Source organism: Ostrea edulis, chromosome 4, assembly GCF_947568905.1.
Source record: "Ostrea edulis chromosome 4, xbOstEdul1.1, whole genome shotgun sequence".
Classification (NCBI taxonomy): domain Eukaryota; kingdom Metazoa; phylum Mollusca; class Bivalvia; order Ostreida; family Ostreidae; genus Ostrea; species Ostrea edulis.
Genome location: NC_079167.1, coordinates 15,243,985 through 15,268,984, shown reverse-complemented (window position 1 = coordinate 15,268,984; position 25,000 = coordinate 15,243,985). Strand labels below are relative to the sequence as shown.

The following is a 25,000-nucleotide window of genomic DNA, read 5'->3' as shown; positions in this document are numbered from 1 at the left end:
CTAGTGTCGTTGCTATAAAATATACAGCTTCTGTCTTATGGGTGTCAAAATGGGTAAAATAAAACGTCTGTGCAAAATGAACAATAAATAACAAAATGAAATAAAACAGATTCAAATACAAATTGAATGGTCATCTTTGCAATAGGAATGGTCAACATTGCCAAACGGATGGATACCGATGTAAAATAGCAAAACGGAACAGACATTCTACGAATCAATTAAGTGATGTGTAAGTCATCATTCCTTTGAGTATCCAGACAATTCGAAACAAGTACGGGTTAAGTGACAATTCGGACCAAAATTTAACTATCCCAATTTGGTCACAATGACCACTGATTCAGAAAATAGGTCAGCTGCAGCATTCAAAGCCTAACTGCACATTTACAGGCTAACCGTTCATTGTGGGTGTCTGGTTAACTGCACATTTACAGACTAACCGTTCATTGTGGGTGTCTGGTTAACTGCACATTTACAGGCTAACCGTTCATTGTGGGTGTCTGGTTAACTGCACATTTACAGGCTAACCGTTCATTGTGGGTGTCTGGTTAACTGCACATTTACAGGCTAACCGTTCATTGTGGGTGTCTGGTTAACTGCACATTTACAGGCTAACCGTTCATTGTGGGTGTCTGGTTAACTGCACATTTACAGGCTAACCGTTCATTGTGGGTGTCTGGGTAGCGTAATCATTAACACACTCGCTTCTCACCACTGCAAACCGAATTTGATTGGAACTGAGTTCGATCCTCGGGATTGGCAGTGTTTGCATGAAAGGGTGGTGTGGTCGCCCACTCGGACACGTGAATTCGTTCGAGTGTTTCAGTTTCCTCTTGCATCAATAACCACTTCGCGCAGGTATCCGAGCCGATGAGAACACCATTATAAGTTGTAGAACTTGTTAGTTAATCGTCGTTAAATAAACAGAAGGACGAACATGTGACTTTTTGTGTACATCAATACATTACTAAGAAAATGCAGATATGAGCTAGTTCAAATCTTCAAAAGTACCATTGAGCGCGTGCTGATTGAAATTCTAGGAAACAAACTTATTGACGTACTTATAAGTAAGTGTGTGTTTACTGAAATAACAAAACCAATGTAATTTCTTTTCCATGAAAAGAACACAATACATCTCAAAAAGAATTATTTTGTTTTGAAAAAAAATATTTTTGGATAGAGACCTATTCATCTAAATCTTTATAAATATTTTATCATATGCTGACACGTTTTTGTCGGTCATCATCGTACCAGATTACATTTTTGACGTCATTCTATTTCCACAAGACACAGGTGACACCTTGAATGATGGTCAAAATCGCTCTATATAAACAACTTACGAATCGGATCATGTATTGTATATGTTATGTTGAATCCAATATCATTCTCGCTTTCGTCACTGTGTAATTTAAGGTAAAGGTCCGTGGTGGTGGAGGTCACTTTTTGTGGGTAATTAATTCCACAGTACTTTCCAATGAGCGGGGAACTGGCAAGCGGTCCATCTAGCACCTGCAGGTTATCATATTGACAGGTGCGATCTCTTTCCAAGTAAAATGACTGCAATAATAAAGGAGGCAAGTTATAATGTAGTAACCCAGTAAGACTTAATCGAAACAGAAATTTTTGGATATAAACTCTTGAGGCTGTGAGTTCTTACATTAAATTGGAGGGTTATGACTTTATCTGCTGGCGCTTTGATATGCCATCTACAGTTGATATTATCGGGATAGTTAATTCCCAAAGTAAACCCCTCGGAATAGATTATGCCTGTGGTACTATTGAGGACAACTGGTGTACTTCCATGACAGGCGTGGTCCGTGGTGAAAGTTTGTGTTGATACTAATGAAAGCAGAACAACGCGTGTTTAATAGTTCCAGTCCAATTCCAGAATATAAACTTTAATTTTGAATTTAGGGTTATATCGAATCTAAATTACTCAAGCTGATGTTTCGCTACTTTTAAAAAAGCATTTTTACCATTGACTTTCACAGCAGTATACGTGGCTCTGAAGCCTACGTCTTGGGTTGTCCCATCAGAAACAAAGCTGACAAACATGGCGTTTGTCTTGGATACAACTGGGGCGGGGCGTGTGTTTCCGCAATTTTTAGCGATCATTCTTCCTGTTGAAGATTGTCCATCGAACACAGTTACAGAATCAAATGGGCACGATCGACCACTCTCGACGCCAAACTGTGTATATGCCAAGTGTACGACGTAACCAAAAGGCACAAAAAATCGCCATACACATCTGGAGTTTGGCGGATACTGGAGTCCGACACCGAAGTTCGGAGAGGAAATGGTTCCAGCGGTCATGCTATCGTTGATGTAGATGTCTCTGGTGCAATTCATCCCGGACGGTGCCGGTGTGGTGTGAGAATCTCCGGGGATCAATACAGATTCTACAGTAAGATCACATGACTATGTGTATTAGATCGTGGATTGTATGAGTACGATTACATGTACAGTACAGTGTACTTGTAAAATCAAAGAAATCAGGTCATAGGAACATGCATGGGGTAAACATGGAACCGTCCCCTAGTCATCTTCACAAGTCAAGGGTTATGGATTCGTTACATCGCACTAATCCTTGACATCAGTGACTATCAAAAAGTTGGGCTCCTACTGATTGTTTCCACAATGAAGAGTGGGAACCATTCTATTCATAACAACGCGAAGCGAGATACTCAAATAAAACCACGTGTATTGATACCTACAATTATGGCTATTTCAATCGTTTAAGCAATATTGTCTTAAGCAAAAAGGTTTCCAAACTTGATCTGCTATCAATAAATATAATTAGTGGTGTAAATATTACAATTGCGCGTGTTGTATGAGATCGCGTCATTTGTATCCATGTACACCATAACAAGATGCAGTGATTTCATTGGATGTTTTATTTATAGTGGATTGCGTAATGGTCTTTTATATAACGACTGATTAAGCGGTGGCAACTTAACAAAAATACATGGTAATTGTGTATAGCGACTTTTATGTGGACCACTTCAACGTGAGCGATAACATGGATGCCGTGTTGTTTATAAGCATTCAACGCCATAAACTGACTCGGAGATAACTAACTCAAGTTTGGGATAAAACAAAAAAGTAAACCGGTCTTAATTTAAAACCAGTTTAAAACTGGGGAAACGAATGGAAAGTTTACCTGTTCAAAACTAAAACTAGTTATCTTGCCAAGAACACTCCAAACGAACGTTTAATGCAATTTAAGGAACTTAAGATCTTCCCTTCAAAATCTATTGAACCCCTCTCCTCACCTAAATCTCACATTAGTGCCCCTTCAATTTCAAAATTTACCATGTACATGTAATTCCACGATTACGTTGTACATGTATCACATCCATGTGTATAAAAAAATCACTATAACTTTCAATCGGCTCTTCAAATAAAACAACTGAAGTAGAATTCTTATACTGATTACGGTACATACCAGTGCTATGTGAGTGTTTTATTCTTACCATTTGTTGCTGACCAGTGTATGAGAAACCCTAGTTCCTCGTTGCTGCCATCACTGATAAAATTCACAACGACGTGATTACTGGACAAAACCATTGTGTCAGGGTGACTTGAACCACAGTACCTTCCTTTAACAAAACGACGAATCCAAAAGTACGCAAATAAAAAAGTGGTATGCAAGGTGAAATGTAGAAAAAATCATACATACACAACCCCTCAACCCCCCCCCCCCAAAAAAAAAACCCAGACGGATACTTACCGATTAGATTGTTTTGGTTTCCATTATAGATCGTGACTCTATCATAATTGCAGTTCTCACTGTCTTCTATTCCAAACTTGTCCGCGAAAATCAGTTTGATATGCTAAATAAATCGAAATGAATCTCATTTTTTTTTCTCATGAAACCACGCGTAACTATACAGAAAAGGGGGGGGGGGGGTGGGGGTGGAAGGCATTGTAACTCACCATGCCGGTTGGGACGTTGATCTCCCATCGACAATTCATGTTCATATCATATTGTGATGGATAATTTAGACTATGGAAACTTCCCAGCATGCCAGTCTGTCTGCTTGGACTTCCGCATCCGGACGAGAGAGCTGGTGGAATGGTAGATACAGTTGAAATTCCACAATTTTGCTCATCACTACTATCTCCACAATCATTGTCACCGTCACATCGCCATCTTTGAGGAATACACGTGTGGTCTGGGCACGAAAACTCATCTGTCTGGCACAGACCTAAGTTTGATATATTTACATCTTAACAAGATGATCTCTAGACATCTTACGAAAACTAAGTTTGTTATTTATAAATAAAGATACGTATTTAGGAGTTGGCAGTGGACCACGTGTCGACTACCGAAACATTAGAACAAATCAACAGGTCTCAATTCTCTGATCTAAAGTATTTCTATGTCGTTTTATTTATTTTTTTTACATACTTTTCTGCTTTTTTCTAAATACGCATTTAGTTGTTATACTGCATCATCAAACTTAAAGAAGTCCTTGAAACCATAAAGACAATAATCACTAAAATAATATTGGCTTCACCCTGAAACCAAACGCTTACCCCCTAGGATCATCAAAGTTGCAATTTTGATAAAGAACTGCTACTCCTTCTAAACATGTTTTGTGCATATACCATATATATACAGAGTTTGGCCCCGCCCTGGAGTCAGAACCTCTACCCCGGGGAACATGAAATTTACAATTTTGGTAGAGGCCTTCCTGCTCTATATCGCTATGCATTTAGTTTTTCTTAAAGATATGCAGTTGTAAAGAAGAGTTTTGAAAATTGGTTTAAATTTGGGCAGTTTTTGCCCCGCCCCTAAGGCCCCGGGGGTACAGGTGTCCTGAAATTTACAATTTATGTGTTCCTTGTCTTAAAGATGCTTCATATCAAATTTGAAAGGAATTGGAATGGCAGTTATCATGATTGAAGTTAAAAATGTACTAGTCTTAATGGAAACAATAGGCGTGGCTTGCGACCAGGGCCGTAAGTAGGGTTCTAAATCAGGGGAGGCAGGGGATTGGGGGCCGCCGATTGACTTTACGACTGAAAATGACACTTTTTAAATCCCAATTTATCATGTTTGTGTTTCATTTGTACTATGTAAAGAATCGTAATATGGTGTCAAAGACAAAGGTGCTTGTCTTCATTTTAAACATATATCCTATAATATAACATTTATATAATTTTATTTTCTTTTTTGCCAAAAAATCAGACGAGGCAGTTGCCTCGTCTGCCTCATCGGCAGTTACGGCCCTGGCGACGATGGCGACAGGCGTATGAAAATGTTACCACCTGTTTTTGTTGTTCGATTAAATGTTCTCACTGTACGTAACATGGTTGTAAATGTGTATATTATTGACTCACAACGCGCTGTACTTCAGATGTTGTTGTATGTACAATGTGTAAACAATACAATGTGGTTGTGTTGTTTTGATTACTGAAGGCGATGGCAGTCCCCGGCATTTAAACAGCATGTTTTGGTTTTTTACTTTTTCCTACCATGCTTGCGATGGTAATTTCCCCAATAATGAACAAAAAAACCCACATCATTGTTTAAAGAATGAAAGGTTGATGTGCCATCATACATGTATCAGAATCGACGACGGCAGCAGAAATACGAATGAATTTACGAGTATTTTCGATGTTCTTTGCATGCATTTCTTACCAGAGGAAATTGGATGAACCGTGCCTGATCCAGAAAACGTAGGGGTGGTAATGCACGTGGCTTCATCGCTTCCGTCACCACAATCGTTATCGCCATCACACAACCATGAGTAGTCCACGCACTTGTGGTTCTGACATTGGAAATCTTGACCACCACAGCTATCTATGAAAATCGACCTGCTATTCACTAAATGATTATACCAAGGAAAATAAAAAGTTCAGAATTTTACCAAATTCATCAAGAAATGTGGATTGAACTTATAGCACTATAGATAAAACCTTCTGATAAATAAAACCATCCATGCTCATCGAGGCTGGAGGATAGAAAGCACACAATTCTTAGTAGAAAATAATATCCTGTTACAAAGATTTGGGAAACCACTGCATCCACTTGCACTATTTGACATACATGTACTAGAAATAATTTGTTGATATCAGAAAGACTTTGGACCTCGACTGAAGGTCCATACCGGTCCCATGTATCATAATTACTTTCTATCATGTCGAACTATTATTTGCCTCTTACCAGATCGCTGGACAAATCTGTAAGATAGCTCGAACCCTCTGAACACATCGCTGTCGTCCGTTATGAATTCTAGGAACATGTTTTGTCCGGATGAAACAAGATTTAGATGTCTCTGTCCGCAAAAACTTCCCATTAGCTTTGCCCCCGTATTCGACCCATCATATACATTCAAATAGTCGTAACTGCACCTGAAATGTCATATAAAGCAGTTATTCCATGCTTGAAAGTGCAGATCAACTGATTCAGTTTCGAGCAATGTAACTGCCGTTGCACGCAGATATCGCTATCTTTAAACACCCAATATCAAGCGAAACGACATTGTACGCATTACTTCAATTGTTCACACTAACTCTTCAAGCCTGAACTTTGTTCTCTTTCACTGATCATCATTTTTTGTTTATTCTTGATCACGGTTGAACTGGTTATGCTGTATGGTTGTGAAGCATATGACAAATATCTTACTGAAAATATCTTTAGTTTTCATAGGATTAACTCCACCCCCACCCCACCCCCCCACCCCCAAAAAGAGAATTTAAGACAAGCATTTACATTATCATGCATTGTGTATAAATGGAAACAAATAGTACACATCTCTCTTCTGGGAAATTATGCACCTTTGTACTGTTTGAAATATTTGTTCGTATGTGAATAATACGAGTAACTAAACATCAAAAAAGGTATTCTAAAAAAAACAACGTTGTTTACGTCTGCACATCCTTTCCACATTAAAAAAAGGTCAAGGTTGTTGGTTCTTTGTTTTACGTCCCGTCGAGAATTATTTACTCATACTGAGACCACAAATTTAGACCTACATTGTATGCTTAGCGCTCAGGGCTGTAGCAGTGAGAGTTCTTTATCGTGTCAGCAACTGCCGCAACACGTAACCTCCGTCATTAATGTCATATTCGAAAGACTGCTGATTCTCACTTGTAATTCAATGCTAAGCGTTTGGCGAGGGAACAGTCACTACTTATATTTACGTCTTATGATTGACACAATCGGGGCTCGAACTCTTGACCTCCCGATTAAGAAACGAACACTCTACACCTAAGCTACCGCAACCGGTTCATATATTTTGATACATATATTTTAAAAATATTCTTCCCCTAAAAGAACAAGTTGAACGACAAGGTAGTACGTGTTCCAGTGAGAACGTGTTCAAGGTTCGTGTTCTAGTGAGAACATGTTCAAAGTTCGTGTTCCAGTGAGAACATGTTCAAGATTCTTGTTCTAGTGAGAACATGTTCAAAGTTCGTGTTCCAGTGAGAACGTGTTCAAGGTTCGTGTTCCAGTGAGATGTTCCATTGCATGTTCCAGTAAGATACAAGTACGTTTTGTTTTTTAAATGTGTTTCTAATGACATAAGTGATACCCACGACGTTATCTTCAATTTTTCACTTTACATCACAGGCACTTGTTTCTGTAAAACACTTACGACCTCTGTATACTTTTAATAAAAGTATACAGAGGTCGTTTAGTACAAGTTTTTTACAGAAACAAGTGCCTGTGCTTTACATACTTTTGATAGATCTATACAAAATAGTTGCAGCCGAATTTTAAATTTGCGTCTATAAGGTTTCTTGTATAACGTATCTATAAAACATTAGAGGTTACACTTGATCCAACGTTTATTTGTACTTCGTATATCTGTCCTGGTCATCCAAAGATTAAATGAACAATGTCAAAGTCTTTTGGGGTATATTCATAACACTGTTCAGGTCATCTCTTCTCATAGAGAAAGACATGACGCAATGATGTTTCATAATTCTAGCTCACAAACCAGAAAGAGAGAGAGAGAGAGAGAGAGAGAGAGAGAGAGAGAGAGAAAGAGAGAGAGAGAGAAACTTACGAGGAATCGGGCTCTACGTTGAACCTGGTCGACGTCAGTCTGATAACCTTTCCCACTGGAGCGTGGATCCGCCACGAGCAATCCGCGTTATTTTGGTACTTCTGTGAGCCCTGGTTCTGGCTGTGTATCAGACCATTATTGGATGTCAAGTAACCATGTCCTCCACAACCGTGAGAAACCCCAGTATCTAAATAAATCATCTCAACAGTATAGTCGCGGAGGAGATTTTAGTGAATTGTCGGGTCGCATACCATACAAAGATGTAGAGAAACATCATCATTTTTTAAAAAAAATGGCCAAAACTATATATGATTCGATACATGCATAATATGCTGTACACTGTACTTTCATTAATTTTCCCCGGAAAGAAAATATGATTTTCGTAAATTCATGAAGAGATATTCTTTATCATTTTCTCTTAAATATATATTTTGTATTTCCTTAGTCATTTATTCATATTTATCAACTTAATTGAACTGTGCGACATTTTGATTTTGAAACATATTGTCGATACGAAAAGGTGAAGATAGCGAACAGTGGTCAATCTCATAATTCCTATAAGGAATACAAAATTAAGAATTTGGCCATCACGAACCCCTAGATATATCAGAGGTGGGATCAGATGCCTAGGAGGAGTAAGCATACCCTGTCAACTGGTCAAACCCACCATGAGCCCTATTTCTCACATTATCTTCAGTGTGAGATCGACTTTACCCATGTGAGAATTTTCTGTCTCACACTGCTGCGACGTCATTGATTGTGACGTCATATATTTTCTATGATTTACGTTACACAGTGAAGTAAATGTTTTTTATTATATACTTTCAATTTCATCTCTTCTTTTTTCTTTAAAAGTTTTCTTTAAAACATTCCGGCTCGCAAACATTACGTCACAATCAAATTTCTACGCCGTTAAATTTGAAATTTTTCGTGTTTTTCATCTTTTACTCAGTTAAACAGATAAAGTTATTGTTAAGAATAAAATTATTGTTAGTTTCTAAATGAAATTGAAAGTATATAATAAAATGGTTATATACTTTGTATGGGAAATATGACGACCTCCTTTTTTGTCGCGGACGGACCTCGCAAGCTCGGTCCGTTTACGCGCCAAAAATCTCAATCGTCATATTTTCCCATACAAAGTCTATAACCTATAAGTATTGTTTTCTTTTTTCAATTTGATATAGCTTTCTGGTGGACAACCTTGGGTTTGCTAGTTGTTGGGTTTTTTTTTGGGGGGGGGGGGGGGGGGTATGCTCTTTCTGCCTGTCTAATTAGTTTTTGCATTGAAGTTCAAATGAAGAATTTCATAATTTTGAATTTTCTCAAAGCTCCTCGATTAATGCACTAAACTGTGGGTAATGTGAGAAAAATAATCCTTCGTTATTTACTCGTGTGGGACTCGTATTAATGAAGGATTTTTATTAATCTCGATCAGATAAACAGTAATCCATAGTCAAATCAGGGTATAAAGAAGGTCTAACAATCGGTATGAAACACGTCAGACAGCATTTGACCCAATGACAGGTTGTATTGATGAATAAGACTGTTATAACGACCGTATGATTTGCAAAATGCTGAATTTAAATGAAACCCCTGCAGCTTGTTTTTCAGTAGCCTGCCTCGATTTGAAAACTGATCATACACTGGACAAGCTCCTGCGTATCGAATCAGTTGAGCGACCACCATACGCAGGTGATAGTGGAATATTGCTACATAAATATGGGAAGTTGACGATGAAAAAGCTGATATTATCCCGTTTGTCATAAAGTGGAGTTGTTAGTTTACCGTTAGCATCTATGCTAAAAACATATCCAAGTACGAAGGAGATGTGGACTCTGTGGTGTCTTTTATTTCGAGTTCACTAGGAATCGACACATGAATGAAAATGATCATTGTTGATAGATAAAACGTCGTCGATATGCTTCTTGAACATAGGTGAGGTCAATCTTCTTTATCAACCAAACATAGTCGAAAGTCTGCCATTATGTAATACTTATCAGTCTAACCTACTCATGATATGCTTCCTTCTTGGCACGAAGAGTAAAACGCAGGTGAAATGTTCCAGTTCTTGCCACAAAAGGTCAAATAATCTACATTTTGTATGGGTAATCAAGTCTCTCTAGATGCGATTTTTATGAAAAATTAAAACCTTGTAATGTATTTCTGAACTTTCCAGTGGTTAATTTCACGTTGAGACCTTCAGTTCAAGAACTTATTCTAACAGAGGTGATGATGACGGTAAAATTAAAATGATCGTGGAACGCAGTGAAGGTACAGGAAACACACATGAAGTATAATTAAGCCTATCATGGACTTGTCAAGGGTACTGGAATACTGTCAGAGAGAAAGGTTAGCAAGTCCAGTGAGACCAATCTATTACAACCTGGGTCGAGAATGGATTATCTAACAATTACTGAGATGGATAACCGTAAAACAGTCGACAAGAAATGATCAACACAGAAAATATGATATTCTTACCGGAATATATTACAGCGGGAAGAATCAGAAAATACAAAATCTTCAGAACATCCGCCGTCTCTGCCATGGTAAACGGTAAAGGACTGATTTATGTTCTTATCAAGATGACTGCACATGATAAGAACGTTGGTTCGACCATAATAATATATAGGAAATTCGTGACCATTTCGAAATGAGTTTATGAAGACTTGTTTCCATCCCAATTTCATTGACGCATCTGTGTTGGTACATTGACCATGTTTATCCACACCTAAAGTCAATTAAGTGCGGTCAATTCAGTGTAATCAAAACAGTCATCAAATAGAAATTTTGAGTATAAAAGAACAGTATATGGGTAATGTCAGTTTTAAAAATTGCACGTAAGTTGCAATGTCTCGACTCAAAATTTTAAGATGAAATTTAAAAATACGACGTATAAATCAAATCATTGGCCAAGAAACTATTTCGTAAGAAATTGCGAGTTAATCAATATAGACGTTTTTAAGAATCGGTGCTCTGTTTGGGAAAATACATCGCACATATTCATGTATATACAACATTTGAGTTAGTGTCAAGTCTCTAATCTATGTATTACAAATTGCAAAATTGAAATAAATGTTTAGTGGGATAAATATTACAATATTTTAGATGAAATAGAAATGGTATAAACATGCAGATTTATTGCTTTTGATACAATAATCCTTCCGTCACAAAATGTAGTTCTTTCCCAACCCTTTCTATATTTGAATTGGCACAAAAGAATCAACTGGATAAGGTTTAGTAACAAATATATGATATACTGAGGGACTTTAAAAACGTAACACTGCGTAACTTTTTGTCTTACTTATTTCATTAATTTAAAACATCATATTTCTGGTAGATAAGATTTGATAAACAAAGTTTTATATCCATCAATTTAAAATGCCATTGCTATTTCTTGAGAGGCTACAAATAATGTCAAAGGCGGAAGAGGTTGGCAAAAATTATGGTTTTGGTTAACTAATATGTCCATCATTAGTGTTTATGACGGCGCTCAAGCGACGTTCCATTGACTGACAAATGATCCAAGTGGTTCTTTATAATGATTTTTTGCCACTCTTCGAACAAAGCCCTTCCCAGTTCTTGTGGATTCTGTGGCTAAGGCTGGTGGCTGCGCACGTATGTCTACCAAGCTCGTCCCAAACGTGTTCAATCGGATTAAGGTCTAGGGACATAGCGGACCAATCAAGGACATTGATGCCATTTCTAAGAAGAAAATTCCGTGTCAATCTAGTAGTGTGTGCGCGCGCATTGTCCTGCTGAAAAACTAATATGTTGCCTTGTCTACACTGCTGCATCAATGGTGCCAACGCAGACTGCAGAACGTCGTTTATATATCGCCGAGCAGTTAAGTTTCCGTGCAAAATAAACAATGGGGCGCGGACATTTGTGTTAATCGCGCCCCAAATCATGACGCTACCTCCGCCAAATCTGTCTCGTTCAAGCACACAATTGTCCACGTAGCGTTCATGCACACGTCGGTAAATTCTGCCGTCCCCATTACTGACGTTGAATCTTGATCCCCCAGAAAACAAGACCCATGTCCAATTTTGGCGTTGATCCATGACCTTTCAATATTCGAGTCCCGTGGGGATTCGGGTCAAAATAGGTCCTCAGTACCCCTTACTTGTCGTAAGAGGCAACTAAACGGATGAGACCGCAAAAAACCGAGAACCCGTGTCACAACAGGTGTAGCACGATAAAGATCTTTCCCTGCTCGAATGTCTTAAGCGCCGATCATAGGTCTATATTTTGCAGCCCTTCACAGGCAATGGTGACGTCTTCATATGAGTAAAAATTCTCGAGAGGAAAGTTAAAACATTATACAATAAATCAATATTCGAGAAACTGTTCTACGGTAAATTGCCCTACCATGGCGTTCGGTTGTTTTCCTCGCCGTCGTCGCGGCAGCCGTGAACCTTTTCCGCAAGTGACGTTGTCTTATGAACGTATATTGACGTTGTTTTGTCACAAATGGTCGAACTGGTTATTTATTGATGACGTTGTGTCAATCGGCTTATCGTGCAAGGGTGAACGTTTAAACGTCTAGTTACTTCCCCCAACTGACGAGTGTTGCTAAACCGTGGAATGAAAATATTGTATGCAATAATATTATGAGGTCAGCATTTTGTAAAATCAAAAGGCTCATGAATAAGGGAAACAGAAATTACAGAGAGAACGGAAATCCACCGTTTCATATAATTCATACAAATGTATATGGCGTGTAAAACGTTGTATTCGATAAATATCTTATGATGTATATTGTATATTCGGTAACCTTGTGAAGTATATTCGGTAATATTGTGATGTATATTGTATTTTCGGTAATATTGTGATGTATATTCGGTGATCTTGTGATGTATATTTGATAATCTTGGGATGTATATTCAGTAACCTTGTGATGTATATTCGATAATTTCGTGATGTATATTCAATATCTTGTGATGAAACGTGAAGATAATGAACAGTGATCAATCTCATAACTCCTATAAACAATACAAAATAGAGAGTTGGGCAAACACGAACCCCTGGATATACCAGAGGTGGGATCAGGTGCCTAGGAGGAATAAGCATCCCCTGTCGACCGGTCACAACCGCCGTGAGCCCTATATCTTGATCAGGTAAACGTAGTTATCCGTAGTCAAAATCAGTGTGACAAAAACGGCCTAACAATCCGCTTGGCAAATCCAAGATACGCAACCGGCCATAAACACCACAGATATGCGTTGCCTCTCCAGAAACCAAGCTCCTGAATTATCTCGCCTTGCAAAGCCCCATTGTTCAATAGTTACGTCCCCTAATGAAATATTTTTGTCCCCCACGTTTGGTTTTACATCGCAGCTTATGTCAATTAATCGTTTTGGATTCATCAAGGTCTCTAGCCCCTGTCCATATAAAATGTTGCATTTTTCTTTCATTTTTATACCCCCCGCAACAAGTTGTGGGGGGGGGGTATACTGGAATCGGGTTGCCCGTCTGTCTGTCCGTCCGTCCGTCTGTAGACGCAATGGTTTCCGGGCTCTAAAGCATTATCCTTTCCACCTACCGTCACCATATCATATATATGGACTACCCATGGGATGAAGATGTTCCCTATCGATTTTGGAGTCAAAGGTCAAGCGCACTGGACATCGAAGTAGCAATATGGTTTCCGGGCTCTAAAGTGTTATTCTTTCCACCTACAGTCACCATATCATACATATGGACTACCCATGGGATGAAGATGTTCCCTATCGATTTTGGGGTCAAAGGTCAAGTGCACTGGACATCGAAGTAGCAATATGGTTTCCGGGCTCTAAAGCGTTATCCTTTCCACCTACAGTCACCATATCAAACATATGGACTACCCATGGGATGAAGATGTTCCCTATCGATTTTGGGGTCAAAAGGTCAAAGGTCACGCGCACTGGACATCGAAGTAGCAATATAGTTCGGTTTGTCATGCCATTTGTTTTTTACACTCAGAAAAGAGGTAGTTTATACCTATTACCAACACCCTTTGGGAGATTGGGGTAAGCGGGGGGTATTCTTAGTGAGCATTGTTCACAGTACCTCTTGTTTGTGACATTATTGTTGAAACTGGAGGGTCAGGGTTGGTTGGGGTTGTGGGGACAGTGCTGTGGTAAGCACGTGGTCGGCTGTTGTCTGCGAACTCCGTGACTGGGTTTCCAACTGTCGCTGCAGTTCCCCATATCTGTGTTTGCAGTTGATGCTCGAGTTCACGGCACTTTAGTTCAAGATCCGAAATGACCTTTGGTGTCACAGATCCCTGTTCCAGTTGTGGCTGCACGTGGTGGTTCCATGAAATCGGGTGCTCGTAATAGCGTGGAGAACGAGTCGTTCTCTCTCAATGTTTTCATTATTCCTTACATTTTGAGCCCGCATTCGGCCTACGGTTCCTGTCTGCCATTTCGTAATGTAATGCACAAATTGCTCACAATCAACAAAAAATGGGCGCATTAGCTAGTTACTTAAAAACGCTAACAAAAAATGGCAGTACTCACAGTTGTGACGTAAACCAAATACAAGCGAAACCGCAAAAGACGTACAATTTCCGGAAATATAGATTCATTCTGAATTATCATACCCAATTAGTATGAAATAAATTGCCAGAAAATTGTTGATTTCAGAATGGAAAGAATATGTTTGGGAATGGTCCGCCGAAAACGTAACCGGAATGAAAAGAGGGGGTTTGGGGTTCTACTATATAGTAGGTTTTCCGGGGGTCATCTGACTATAAAATGGGGGAAATCCTACTACATATATATAGCCACATTTCCGTAGGGTTAGATCTACTATATAGCAATTTCTCCGGGGTGGATGGGGGTGGATGGCGAAGGGGAAAGGCTAATATACAACACCAGTATCCTGCGAATACCTACATGCTTATAAAATATTGAGTGATTGTGCTCAAAACCTGGGAGCGAACTTCCTTAATAGAATGATTTTTGATATGCAATGTTCATTGTTTGCAAGTTATGATTCACGATTTTTATACCAATGCTTTACGCGATCTCTTGCACTATCTAAGCATTTGGTCTGGAACATATAAGGCACTTAATATTTATAATACATACGCACCAAGGAAATTTTCACAACTAATAATAGAAGATCAACATCGATTCTATTGGACAACACAATGGGTTTGAATTAGCCATCATCACTTTGGCAAAGTATGTAAAGGCTAAAGAAGTGGTAGTCTACTTCAATACCGAATATGCCCCCGTTAGCATTTGTTGCTGCTTGAATTCCACGATGCATAGAGTTCGTTACACGGTTTATTTGTGCCGTGGGGATGTCCTACCCACATCCAGATGTACCTGATGCAAAGCAGGTAGATTCTGTTAGAATTGGGCGTGTTCGAATGCGTCAATCAACACGTCCCACACATGCTCTTCTGGCAAGAGATTGGGACTGTATGGGGGCCAAGGTAATTGTGTTGGTAAAGATAGGTCATTGCACGATGCGCCACATCCCACTGAATTTTGTTTTGCTGAAGATTTTAAGTTATGCTGTATTTCTTTCTTTTTGAACTTCTAGAGATTTTGTATCTTTATGAAAGCTGTGTTTATTTTGAGTGAAGTAAACTAAACTGCTGGCGGACAAACAGCAGTACGACGACTTGCAAAAGAGTGTCAATGTGCCGATGAACTGTCAAATCGTCTTCAATGATGGCCAAACTGTTTTGCGGCCATTACAGATCCCGCCCCACATCATAGCTTTACTTCCACCAAACCTGTCGCATTCCATCATTCAGTTATCAGTATAACGTTCACAGCGACGTCGTAAAACTTAACTCGTCAAAGAAGAGAATACGGCGCCATCTTGCATAAGAAACATAGCTGGACTGTGACTGACATCAAGAATTATTGCAGTTGCTTTTAAACATGTTTTGTGTATCCACGTACAAACATTTGTGATATACTACCTGATATAGAGTTTTCGCAAAGTATCATACAATATACACGACCCCTGACTTGCTGGAACCAAATAGTAGCCAGAATATGTTAGTGTGATGCTGTAGTCAATATAAAGATAGATAAAAAAAAAAATCAACAAATATCAGAAGTTTGTAAATAATTACTCAAATTTTTACTTAATCTCATACCAGGTATATGTTAATACATGTATTCTAAAAAAAAAAACAAAAAAACAAAAAAACCAAGAGAAATATCAGAAGTTAATTAATAATTACTCAAAGTTTTAATTAATCTCATAACAGGTATATGATAATACATGCATTTAAAAAAAAAGCCCCTCCCCCCAGGATAAATGTTCTGTGAAGAGGTCGGTATTATAGCCACTGTCCAGAAGAATGTAAGGTAACTCTACATTTCGATTAAGAATTGCTGTAGGATTTATATGTATGCTTATACAACTATAAATGATTTGTGTTTAACATTTAAAAAAAAAAAGATCCAAAGTACATGTAGTAAAATAGTAGAATAAGAAGGCAATAATCATCTAACTTTCATAACTTTTGTGAAAAGGAAACTGAAACTATTCAACATGTGTTTGGAAGCTGTAAAGACATATTCTCTAATGAAGAAATTGGAATATGCATAGTTGCAGAATAACTTCTAAAAGGACTGGTTTTTATTGTTAAAGATATCATTTTGGATGAAGTACTTTTTACAAAAGACAATATGAATATAAACTTCATTATATTATGTATTTTTGATTGCTCATCACAATGTGAAACATCATATATTTTAGGCTTGATAAACCATCTGAAAATGAAATACAACATTGAAAAATGTACATCGATTTACAACTCTAAACTGTTATATTTTTAAAATTTAATGGAATGTGTGGAAAAACGTGTATGAACCCATTTGTAGAATATTATCAAATGCTTTGTAACCTATTTCAAGTGAAGATAACGAACAGTGATCAATCTTAAAAATCCTATAAAAATACAAAATTGAGAAAAGGGCAAACACGGACCCCCGAACATATTAGAGATAGGGTCAAGTGCCTACGATGAGTAAGAACCCCCTGTTGACCGCCCGTGAGCCCTATCTCTTGACCAGGTAAACAGAGTAATCCATAGTATAAATCAATTTCAAAGATCGGCGTAGCAATTAGTAATGAAACACATCAGATAGCATTCAACGCAGTGATAGCTTGTATTTGCAAACAAGATCATCCCAACGACCACAGAATTTGCAAAATGCTGCCTTTAAGGGAATTCTTGAAACCTCTGTAACATCAACTTATTTGTCAGTAACCTGTCTTGATTTAAAAATTTATCATACGCAGAAGATGCTCTCACGGTTGTGTTGCCCCCCCCCCCCCCCCCCCCCCCTACACACACACTGCACAAATTACAGTTACGTATGAAAAGTGTGTGACTGGGTGTGTATAGAAAATAAAATAAAAATCCACTGCATATAGTTTTGAAATCCCTCTAATATATATACATGTATATCTACACAATTTGTATTATGGAAATTACAAATAAATTAAGGGAAAAGTTTGAAGTTCTGCAGAGGCATATCAGCAAATTACCACCATGCGATATGTACGTAATTGTATTTCTCTATGATCAAAGTTTGGATCCAGGTTCTATAAAAAGAAAAGAAACATTTTGTCAATTTTGAGAATCATCAATTTATCGATATCTATTGAAATACCACTCTGCACTCTTACCCATAAGAGTCCCGTGGGGATCCGGGTTAGAATATATCCTCAGTACCCCCTTGCTTGTCGTAAGAGGCGACAAAATGGAGCGGTCCTTCGGATGAGACCACAAAAACCGAGGTCCCGTGACACAGCAGGTGTGGCACGATAAAGATCCCTCCCTGCTCAATGACCATAAGCGCAGAGCATAGGCCTAAATTTTGCAGCCCTTCACTGGCAGTGGTGACGTCTCCATAAGAGTGAAATATTCTCGAGAGAGACGTTAAACAACATACAATCAATCAATCAATCAATCTTACCCATAATAAGCTTTGTGTGATATCCCTGCGCTAACAAGTCACCATTATTAGACCGGATTTCCGCCGAGAGGAATGCCACGCGGCGACCACACTTCACCGTCTTTGCGTCTATGACGACCGTGTCTCCTACTCTTGGAGGTTTAAGGAAGCTTAAATAAGATAAACATAGTCTCTTTTTTCGGATAAAATTTTAAGAAAACAACCTCTAAACACTTTCTTGAAATATTTCGACAGTGATACCGGTCTTCTTCAGTCGTGTTTATCTGTCATAGCAACGTAACACAAGACTACATACACAAAAGTACTACACGACTAAAGAAAACCGGTAACACGGTCGAAATATTTCAAGAAAGTGTTAAGAGTTATATATATATCTAGATCGGGTGCCTCTTCCATGTTAGACCATTACTAGTGTATTTTAAAATATTATTTGGGATGTTATCTAGCTCTCTTGCGAATTAAGTCGAACCCATCAACAACCCAACCCGTATTGTAACGGGAGCCACCAAACTAGCAAGCACTTCTAAACTCTTACAGGGGGAACTGGAATGGGAATCACTGAGCTGCAGACGACGTAACCACAAAATCATTCTCTTTCATGAAAATGACCAAACAAAAAGACTTCAAGAGACCTGCATACAATGCCGAACATCGCATTATCAAAATTCCCTCTTTCCATTTACAGTCAAACCGGAACACGCCATCCCTTCTATACAACAAAAACCTGTCAAAACTTTAAATGTTTCCATGGAGATCTCATCATTAGTCATATTCCACCATTTTTGTACTCCGGTTCTCGTAAATAGCAAGTCCTACACACTACACTGGGATTGGAATGCGGCGTTCTAAACTCTTGTCATCTCCCCCGGAAATACTGTAGATAAATCTTAATTGCTCCTGTGACAAACGTACGACAATCTCAAACTACACAGTCTCACGAAATATTGCTAAAACTGACAAAAACCTGTACGTAGGAAATCAGTATATCTTTAGTGCATTACATCAATTCATAATTTAAGCATCGATGTTCCAATACGAATATGATTTCTTCATTTCACCCCCCCCCCCACCCCCACCCCCCATTTGATTCCATTTCATATTCACTTTCCCCCTGTTGTTCAGAAAATGTATTTCATTAATGTTACCTCATCACATAATGTTACTTTTTACTTTATCACATGCATTCAATATCAAATTAGGGTGAATATCAGTTACTAAATTGTTTCCGATTCTATGTGCAAGTGTACTATACATGAACATGTACGACTGTTATTCTAAATAAATGTAGTTTACACCAAATCAAAGTGCATTTCCAGCCACTTTCTTTCAATTTTACCCCCAATTACTATTTTTCTAAAGTATAATTTTGTGCACGTCGATTACGATCAAATTGCGATAAGCTATGCCTTTTTTTTTTTATTTCGATGTTGCATTCTTTAAAATTAAAATACTTTTGAATGATGTACGCATTTCATGCATGATTTCCATTTTATACGAAATTCTGTCTGATAATAATGTAGGATAATGGAATCTCACCGTAATGTTAGTTCAATGCTGGCACTGTTTCTGTCCCGAACTTTTGTGTGAAGAGCCCACGATGTGACCGCGTCCACTAATAAGGACATCATACCCCCGTGAAGAGTCCCATTACTGTTTCTGTGTTCCTCTGTCACCTCAAACTCACACGTCATGTTGCCATCGCCACCATCCACAACGACGATCTGAAGTATTAATATAAAAGTCAGCATTTCATACACCCCCACTCCCAAATAATTCTCCTGATATGTTACTTTCGATCCACTATTTTAAAATGTTAACTGTATATATCTTGTTATGGTTTTATATAGATAATTAAATAAAATTACATTAAATGCTGTATTTAATGGCTTTGCGACTGTGTACAATGTGCATGTGTCATAAATTGTAGAATTTTATCAGAGTCTTAGTTTTATATTTCACATCCGAAAGCCGAATTACTTCGTTGCATGTAATCATGATATATTACTTAAAATTGTTTCAGTACCAAATATAATCACAAATTATTAGGCCTAGTTAAAACTGATTCAGTAACGCTGATGAATATTAAAAACTATTTTATTTTATTTTAACCTCAACTTTAGATCGTGAAAAACGGAAAGTCTATTCTAAACGATACATTATATAATTACGGGGGTCATAAATCAGATCGGAATAAGGTACAGCAGCACACCCACCTTCTGTATGATGTTTTCAAATCTTTTATCACGAAGTACTCTTCCATGAACAACCTCCTTAGCAAACCTCAGTCTTTCTTCTTTGTCAATGTCCTCTGTTGCCATTAGAGTATGGGGTTTTATTGACTAGAGTTGTCGTTCTTGTTCGATACTGTGCGCGTGTTGCACGGAACTTTTCGGGGTAAGAATTTACTAACTATGTTAAAGAAAATCACTTCATTTCTTTGTCAGTAAGTCGTCCGGGTAACTTTAGATAACATACAATGCTCCAACTGGATCTAAACTGTTATAAACCTGAGAAAGAACGTCATCCTGAAATGAGTTACCTTCAGTTTTGGGCGATTGTTTATCTACGGAAGCCGTTAAGTGTAAAATATGGATATATAGCTTCAGACTACCTTCGTAATAATTTTGAAGTCACAAATGCTTTTCGAAATAGAAATAAATTTGGAAATTTGCCCTTCTGGAAAGATATCTAGAGCATCCCGCTTTCATCATTTTCCTAAACATGAATTTATGTTTGAATAATATCTAAAGTCTATATGTCAGTCTCGGGACAACAGGGTCAAAGTGTAGGACATTATCACTTTAACGATAGAACATTCTATCTAAGGTAGTGTACATTCAGCTATAACATAAAAAACACCCTGACATTCACTGATATCAGTGATATGACATATGTTTTTAGTCTGAGAATAAAGATATTGGCTACATGACCAAAAAAGTTACACAAGCAGTTACATAACTCTGATTATGTCTACCAATTTTGGATGTAATATGACATTCAGAAAAAAAAAGTTATGACAAAGGTCTATGTATTTTTTGAATGACCCTCGTAGTTACAATACACATGATGTTGCATTTGCATTATTCAGAGAAATTTCTAATTTTGACCATGAGTGAGCCTCAGTTCACCAAAGTATCACCTAAATATTGGGAGGAAAAATGGGACAAACGAAAAATTGGTTTCCATAGATCTCATATGGATAAGTAAGTTATAGACTTTTGATTGTTTGAGATATGTAATTGAATAACTAAATGCAAAGAATGTACTTGGATAAAATTTATATGATATTGTATAAGCATGCATGTTTTTAGTTTCTGGTGAAAACTTCACATAGGAATGATGTAATGACTTTACAGTGAAATCCGTATTTTAAACATGTACTACAATGAACGTGTAATGATCTACCTGTCTTGTGAGCTGTTACTGTATTGGATTATATTCATTTGACAGGTTACTAGAGAAGCACTATGATAAACTGATCAATGGCAGACACAATATCAAGATTTTCTTTCCACTGTGTGGAAAATCTTTAGATATGAAATGGTAATGAATGAGTAATGGTTGTAAAGTCAAATGTTAATGATATTTCAAAGACCTGATAGACAGACTGAGTTTATGGAGTAGAACTCTGTGTCCGAGTGGTTAGAGCATCGCGCTCAAAATCACACGGCCTTTCACCTGTGGTCGGCGCGGGTTCGAATCCCGCTCGCACTGGTAAGTGAGAAAGTTTCCCAGTTTACTTTTGGAAGGTCAGTGGTCTCTTCCCAGGTACATTGTATCTGGGTTCTCTCTTCCACCAACAAAAACTGGGCGCCACCAGATAACTGAAAAATTGTTGAGTGTGGCGGAAAACATCAAAAACAAACAAACAAATTGAGTAGAACTGTTACCATACACAACAGAGTATGAAATTTCAAATGATTATGTTTCTGAAATGAAATTCCTTATGTTACTGGCCTCCTTCTATGTTTATTGTTTTCAGTTATTGTTTTTAAAATAATTTTCTATATATTCAGACCCTAAACCGTACTACTACACCAGAGAAACTGTGAATAAATAGTAAACGGTTAGAGAACGAGCGCTTTTGATTACCAGAACAAACACTGAATTATGGTTGAAACGGAAAAGTTCTTGACAAGAACTGAATGCTTCTTATCAAAAACGGAATAATTAAAGATAGAGAACAAACGGTTTGGGTCAAGTATGGGACGATTTTAGTCAAAATGAGAATGAAAGGTTCGGCCTCGATTTCAAATTTGATTTGAGTTTTCGTTGAGGACATATTTTTATAGCTCTGTGAAAAACCTGACGATTTCAATATGTTGACACCCTCTTTTTATACACATACACAGTACATGCACATACTTTATGGATAATCATTGTTTTATTTTGTTTACAAAGGAATGTGGAGAATGATTGTAGAAAAACTTTTCAACACTTTTTGAGTGTATTCAAATTATGCCCCCTCCCCAAGTTCAGGATTGAGCCACAATGGGATATCGAGTGTCTGACTTTCAAAACCTTAGGAACACAAAAGCCTCAGTTTTTCAAATGAATTATAATTCTTTATATCATTGACCTAATTTTTGGTAAAGAGTTCATATCATATTATCATTTTGGATCGAAGAAGTAGGCCCATGAAGGGTCAAATTCTGCCCTACCATGTAAAGCAGAGTTCAACCAAGCCATGTGCCCATGCAGATTATACTGACTGTCTGTATACAAAGTGATACAGGAATTAGTTCAGGCATTGGCATAGATTACACTGATATACAAAACAACTCTTTTATTTGTAAGATAGATAAATGACTAAAAATATCCCGAGGCCATTGGAGGTTTAATTTTTTTTTATTAAATTGACACCTTTTTAGATAAGACAGGTCATCAGTTTTGCCAAATAATTATCCGTTTAGTAATTACAGAAATATAGTAAGTTGAATACTATCATAATTTTCAACCAGTTTGAAGTAATTTTGTATATGATTTGAGTTCTTTCAACTCTGAATACTTATGTTGATCATTCATCACTTACAAAATAAAATGGGGAGCAAAAATATATGAAGTAACTTCAGATTATTGATGATTTGATAAAATTCGCCTAAAATGAGAAGGGGGTATTATTTTAATTGCTTTGTATTATTTCTTGATTTAATTAATAGTACATAATTATACAATATTTGTCTCTTAGAACAATTCCAATTTGATTAGAAATGTATTGATGTAAAGATATTTCATAAAATGATATACTAAGTATGTAATTAGTAGCCTAGTTCTTAGTGCAATAGGCTCACAATCAGAAGGTCTCTGGTTTGATTTTCGACCTAGGTGCCTTGTCAAACCTAATTCGATCGACATAGGTAGTGACTGGTCCTCCGCCAAGCACCCGGCTTAAGGAATGAAAGTCATGGGTCTTTCGGATATGTCCTGAAAAACATGGGGGTACATGTTGGCTCTAGAGAAATCACTCACTGCTACGGCTTTGAACACCATGTATAGGTCAAACTTTGTGGCACTTCACCTAAAGCTGATGAAATCTCTATATGTATTGGAGGGAGGGTTGAACATCATATTAGGAATGTTCCAACCAGGGAACATGAATGGTTCCAACAGTGCGTTTTGGTGTTGAAATGGAACAGTTCATTTGTGGTAGCAGTACACTACAGGGTCTGTGTATTTCCTTGAATGTGTGTCTACTTTATGCAAATATGTAATATACAAACTGAACTAAAATGAATTAGTCATTCTTAACTGTATTAGTTTTATACCTTGTTTTTTGTTAATTAGCTTATGGGAAGAGGGACATACTATTATCGGGGTTGAATGCGTGAGAAGTGCCCTGGAGGAGTTCTTTGAGGAACAGTCCATAAAGTACACTGTCTCAGATCTGCAAAATATTGAAGGTTCTCTATTCACTGTAAGTATATGCAATAGACTGAAATGTTTAGACTGAGTCTTATTATGATTTGATTATTTGGTTAGTCTTAAAATATTGGACAGGATGATACCTCTCAGTGTAAAAAGAGAGTTTGTTATTTGTTTTACTTTCCATCCAAAGAATTTTCATTCATAAGGATGTTACTATCCGTTGGTGAAGTACCACAAATTTTAACCTGGGCATGAACACGATTTGAGCTGAAAATTTTTAAAATTTTAGTTTTCCATTTTTAGCTCACCTGAACCGAAGGTTCAAGTGAGCTATTCTGATCACATTTTGTCCGGCGTCCGTCTGTCTGTCTGTCCGTCTGTCTGTAAACTTTTCACACTTTCGACTTCTTCTCCAGAACGACTGGACCAATTTCAACCTAACTTGGCCAAAAGCATCCTTGGGTGAAGGGCTTTCAAGTTTGTTCAAATGAAGGGCCATGTCCCTTTCAAAGAGGAGATAATCACAAAAATGCAAAAATAGGGTGGGGTCATTTAAAAATCTTCTTCTCAAGAACCACTGGGCCAGAAGAGCTGAAATTTACCTGAAAGCTTCCTGACATATTGCAGATTCAAGTTTGTTCAAATCATGGCCCCCGGTGGTAGGATGGGGCCACAAGGGGGGATCAAAGTTTTACATACAAATATATAGGGAAAAACTTTAAAAATCTTCTTCTCAAGAACCACTAAGCCAGAAAAGCTGAGATTTACATGAAAGCTTCCTGACATAATGCAAATTCAAGTTTGTTCAAATCATGGGCCCCCTGGGGTTGGATGGGGCCACAATAGGGGATCAAAGTTTTACATACAAATATATAGGAAAAATCTTTAAAAATCTTCTTCTCAAGAACCACTGAGCCAGAAAAGCTGATTTTTACATGAAAACTTTCTGACATAGTGCAGATTCAAGTTTGTTCAAATCATGGCCCCCGGGGATAAGATGGGGCCCCAAGGGGTGGATCAAAGTTTTACACACAAATATATAGGGAAAAACTTTTAAAATCTTCTTCTCAAGAACCACTAAGCCAGAAAAGCTGATTTTTACATGAAAACTTTCTGACATAGTGCAGATTCAAGTTTGTTCAAATCATGGCCCCTGGGGGTTGGATGGGGCCACAC

The 25,000-nt window shown here is 37.7% G+C and overlaps 3 protein-coding genes across 4 annotated transcripts in view; 1 reads left to right on the top strand and 2 right to left on the bottom strand.

Moving 5' to 3' along the window:
- Nucleotides 1-10,619, bottom strand: part of LOC125671574 (cubilin-like) — a 14,191-nt gene extending 3,572 nt beyond the window's left edge. The window contains exons 1-10 of the mRNA XM_048907364.2: nt 10,500-10,619; nt 8,019-8,205; nt 6,170-6,357; nt 5,645-5,806; nt 3,934-4,205; nt 3,728-3,830; nt 3,471-3,596; nt 1,974-2,396; nt 1,655-1,836; nt 1,338-1,554 (exon numbers count right to left, since the gene is read on the bottom strand). Of these exons, the coding sequence (XP_048763321.2) occupies nt 1,338-1,554; nt 1,655-1,836; nt 1,974-2,396; nt 3,471-3,596; nt 3,728-3,830; nt 3,934-4,205; nt 5,645-5,806; nt 6,170-6,357; nt 8,019-8,205; nt 10,500-10,566 (1,927 nt within the window). The 5' untranslated portion in view covers nt 10,567-10,619. The remainder of the gene's footprint in view (nt 1-1,337; nt 1,555-1,654; nt 1,837-1,973; nt 2,397-3,470; nt 3,597-3,727; nt 3,831-3,933; nt 4,206-5,644; nt 5,807-6,169; nt 6,358-8,018; nt 8,206-10,499) is intronic.
- Nucleotides 10,620-16,675: 6,056 nt separating this feature from the next.
- On the bottom strand, nt 16,676-20,536 carry LOC130054008 (acyl-coenzyme A thioesterase 13-like). Its single transcript, XM_056162049.1, has 4 exons — nt 20,173-20,536; nt 19,496-19,680; nt 17,960-18,108; nt 16,676-17,585 (listed from the first exon to the last, which is right to left on the bottom strand). The coding sequence occupies exons 1-4, from the start codon at nt 20,275-20,277 to the stop codon at nt 17,566-17,568; spliced, it is 459 nt and encodes a 152-aa protein (XP_056018024.1). The 5' UTR covers nt 20,278-20,536; the 3' UTR covers nt 16,676-17,565.
- The window catches only part of LOC130054007 (probable thiopurine S-methyltransferase), a 14,911-nt gene continuing 10,139 nt past the window's right edge, over nt 20,229-25,000 (top strand). The window contains exons 1-4 of one of the 2 annotated variants that reach the window (XM_056162047.1): nt 20,229-20,353; nt 21,048-21,162; nt 21,410-21,502; nt 23,744-23,873. In XM_056162047.1, the coding sequence (XP_056018022.1) occupies nt 21,068-21,162; nt 21,410-21,502; nt 23,744-23,873 (318 nt within the window). In that variant the 5' untranslated portion in view covers nt 20,229-20,353; nt 21,048-21,067. The remainder of the gene's footprint in view (nt 20,354-21,047; nt 21,163-21,409; nt 21,503-23,743; nt 23,874-25,000) is intronic. The other variant, XM_056162048.1, reaches the window with a different exon arrangement.

Bases quoted from the DNA above. Each gene is read 5' to 3' on its own strand.
- LOC130054008 (XM_056162049.1), bottom strand. From the start codon at position 20,277: ATGGCAACAGAGGACATTGACAAAGAAGAAAGACTGAGGTTTGCTAAG. The intron at 19,681-20,172 runs GTGGGTGTGCTG...TTAATACTTCAG, and splicing joins TTGAAAACATCATACAGAAG to ATCGTCGTTGTGGATGGTGG. The intron at 17,586-17,959 runs GTAAGATTGATT...TTCTTTTTATAG, and splicing joins TCACACAAAGCTTATTATGG to AACCTGGATCCAAACTTTGA.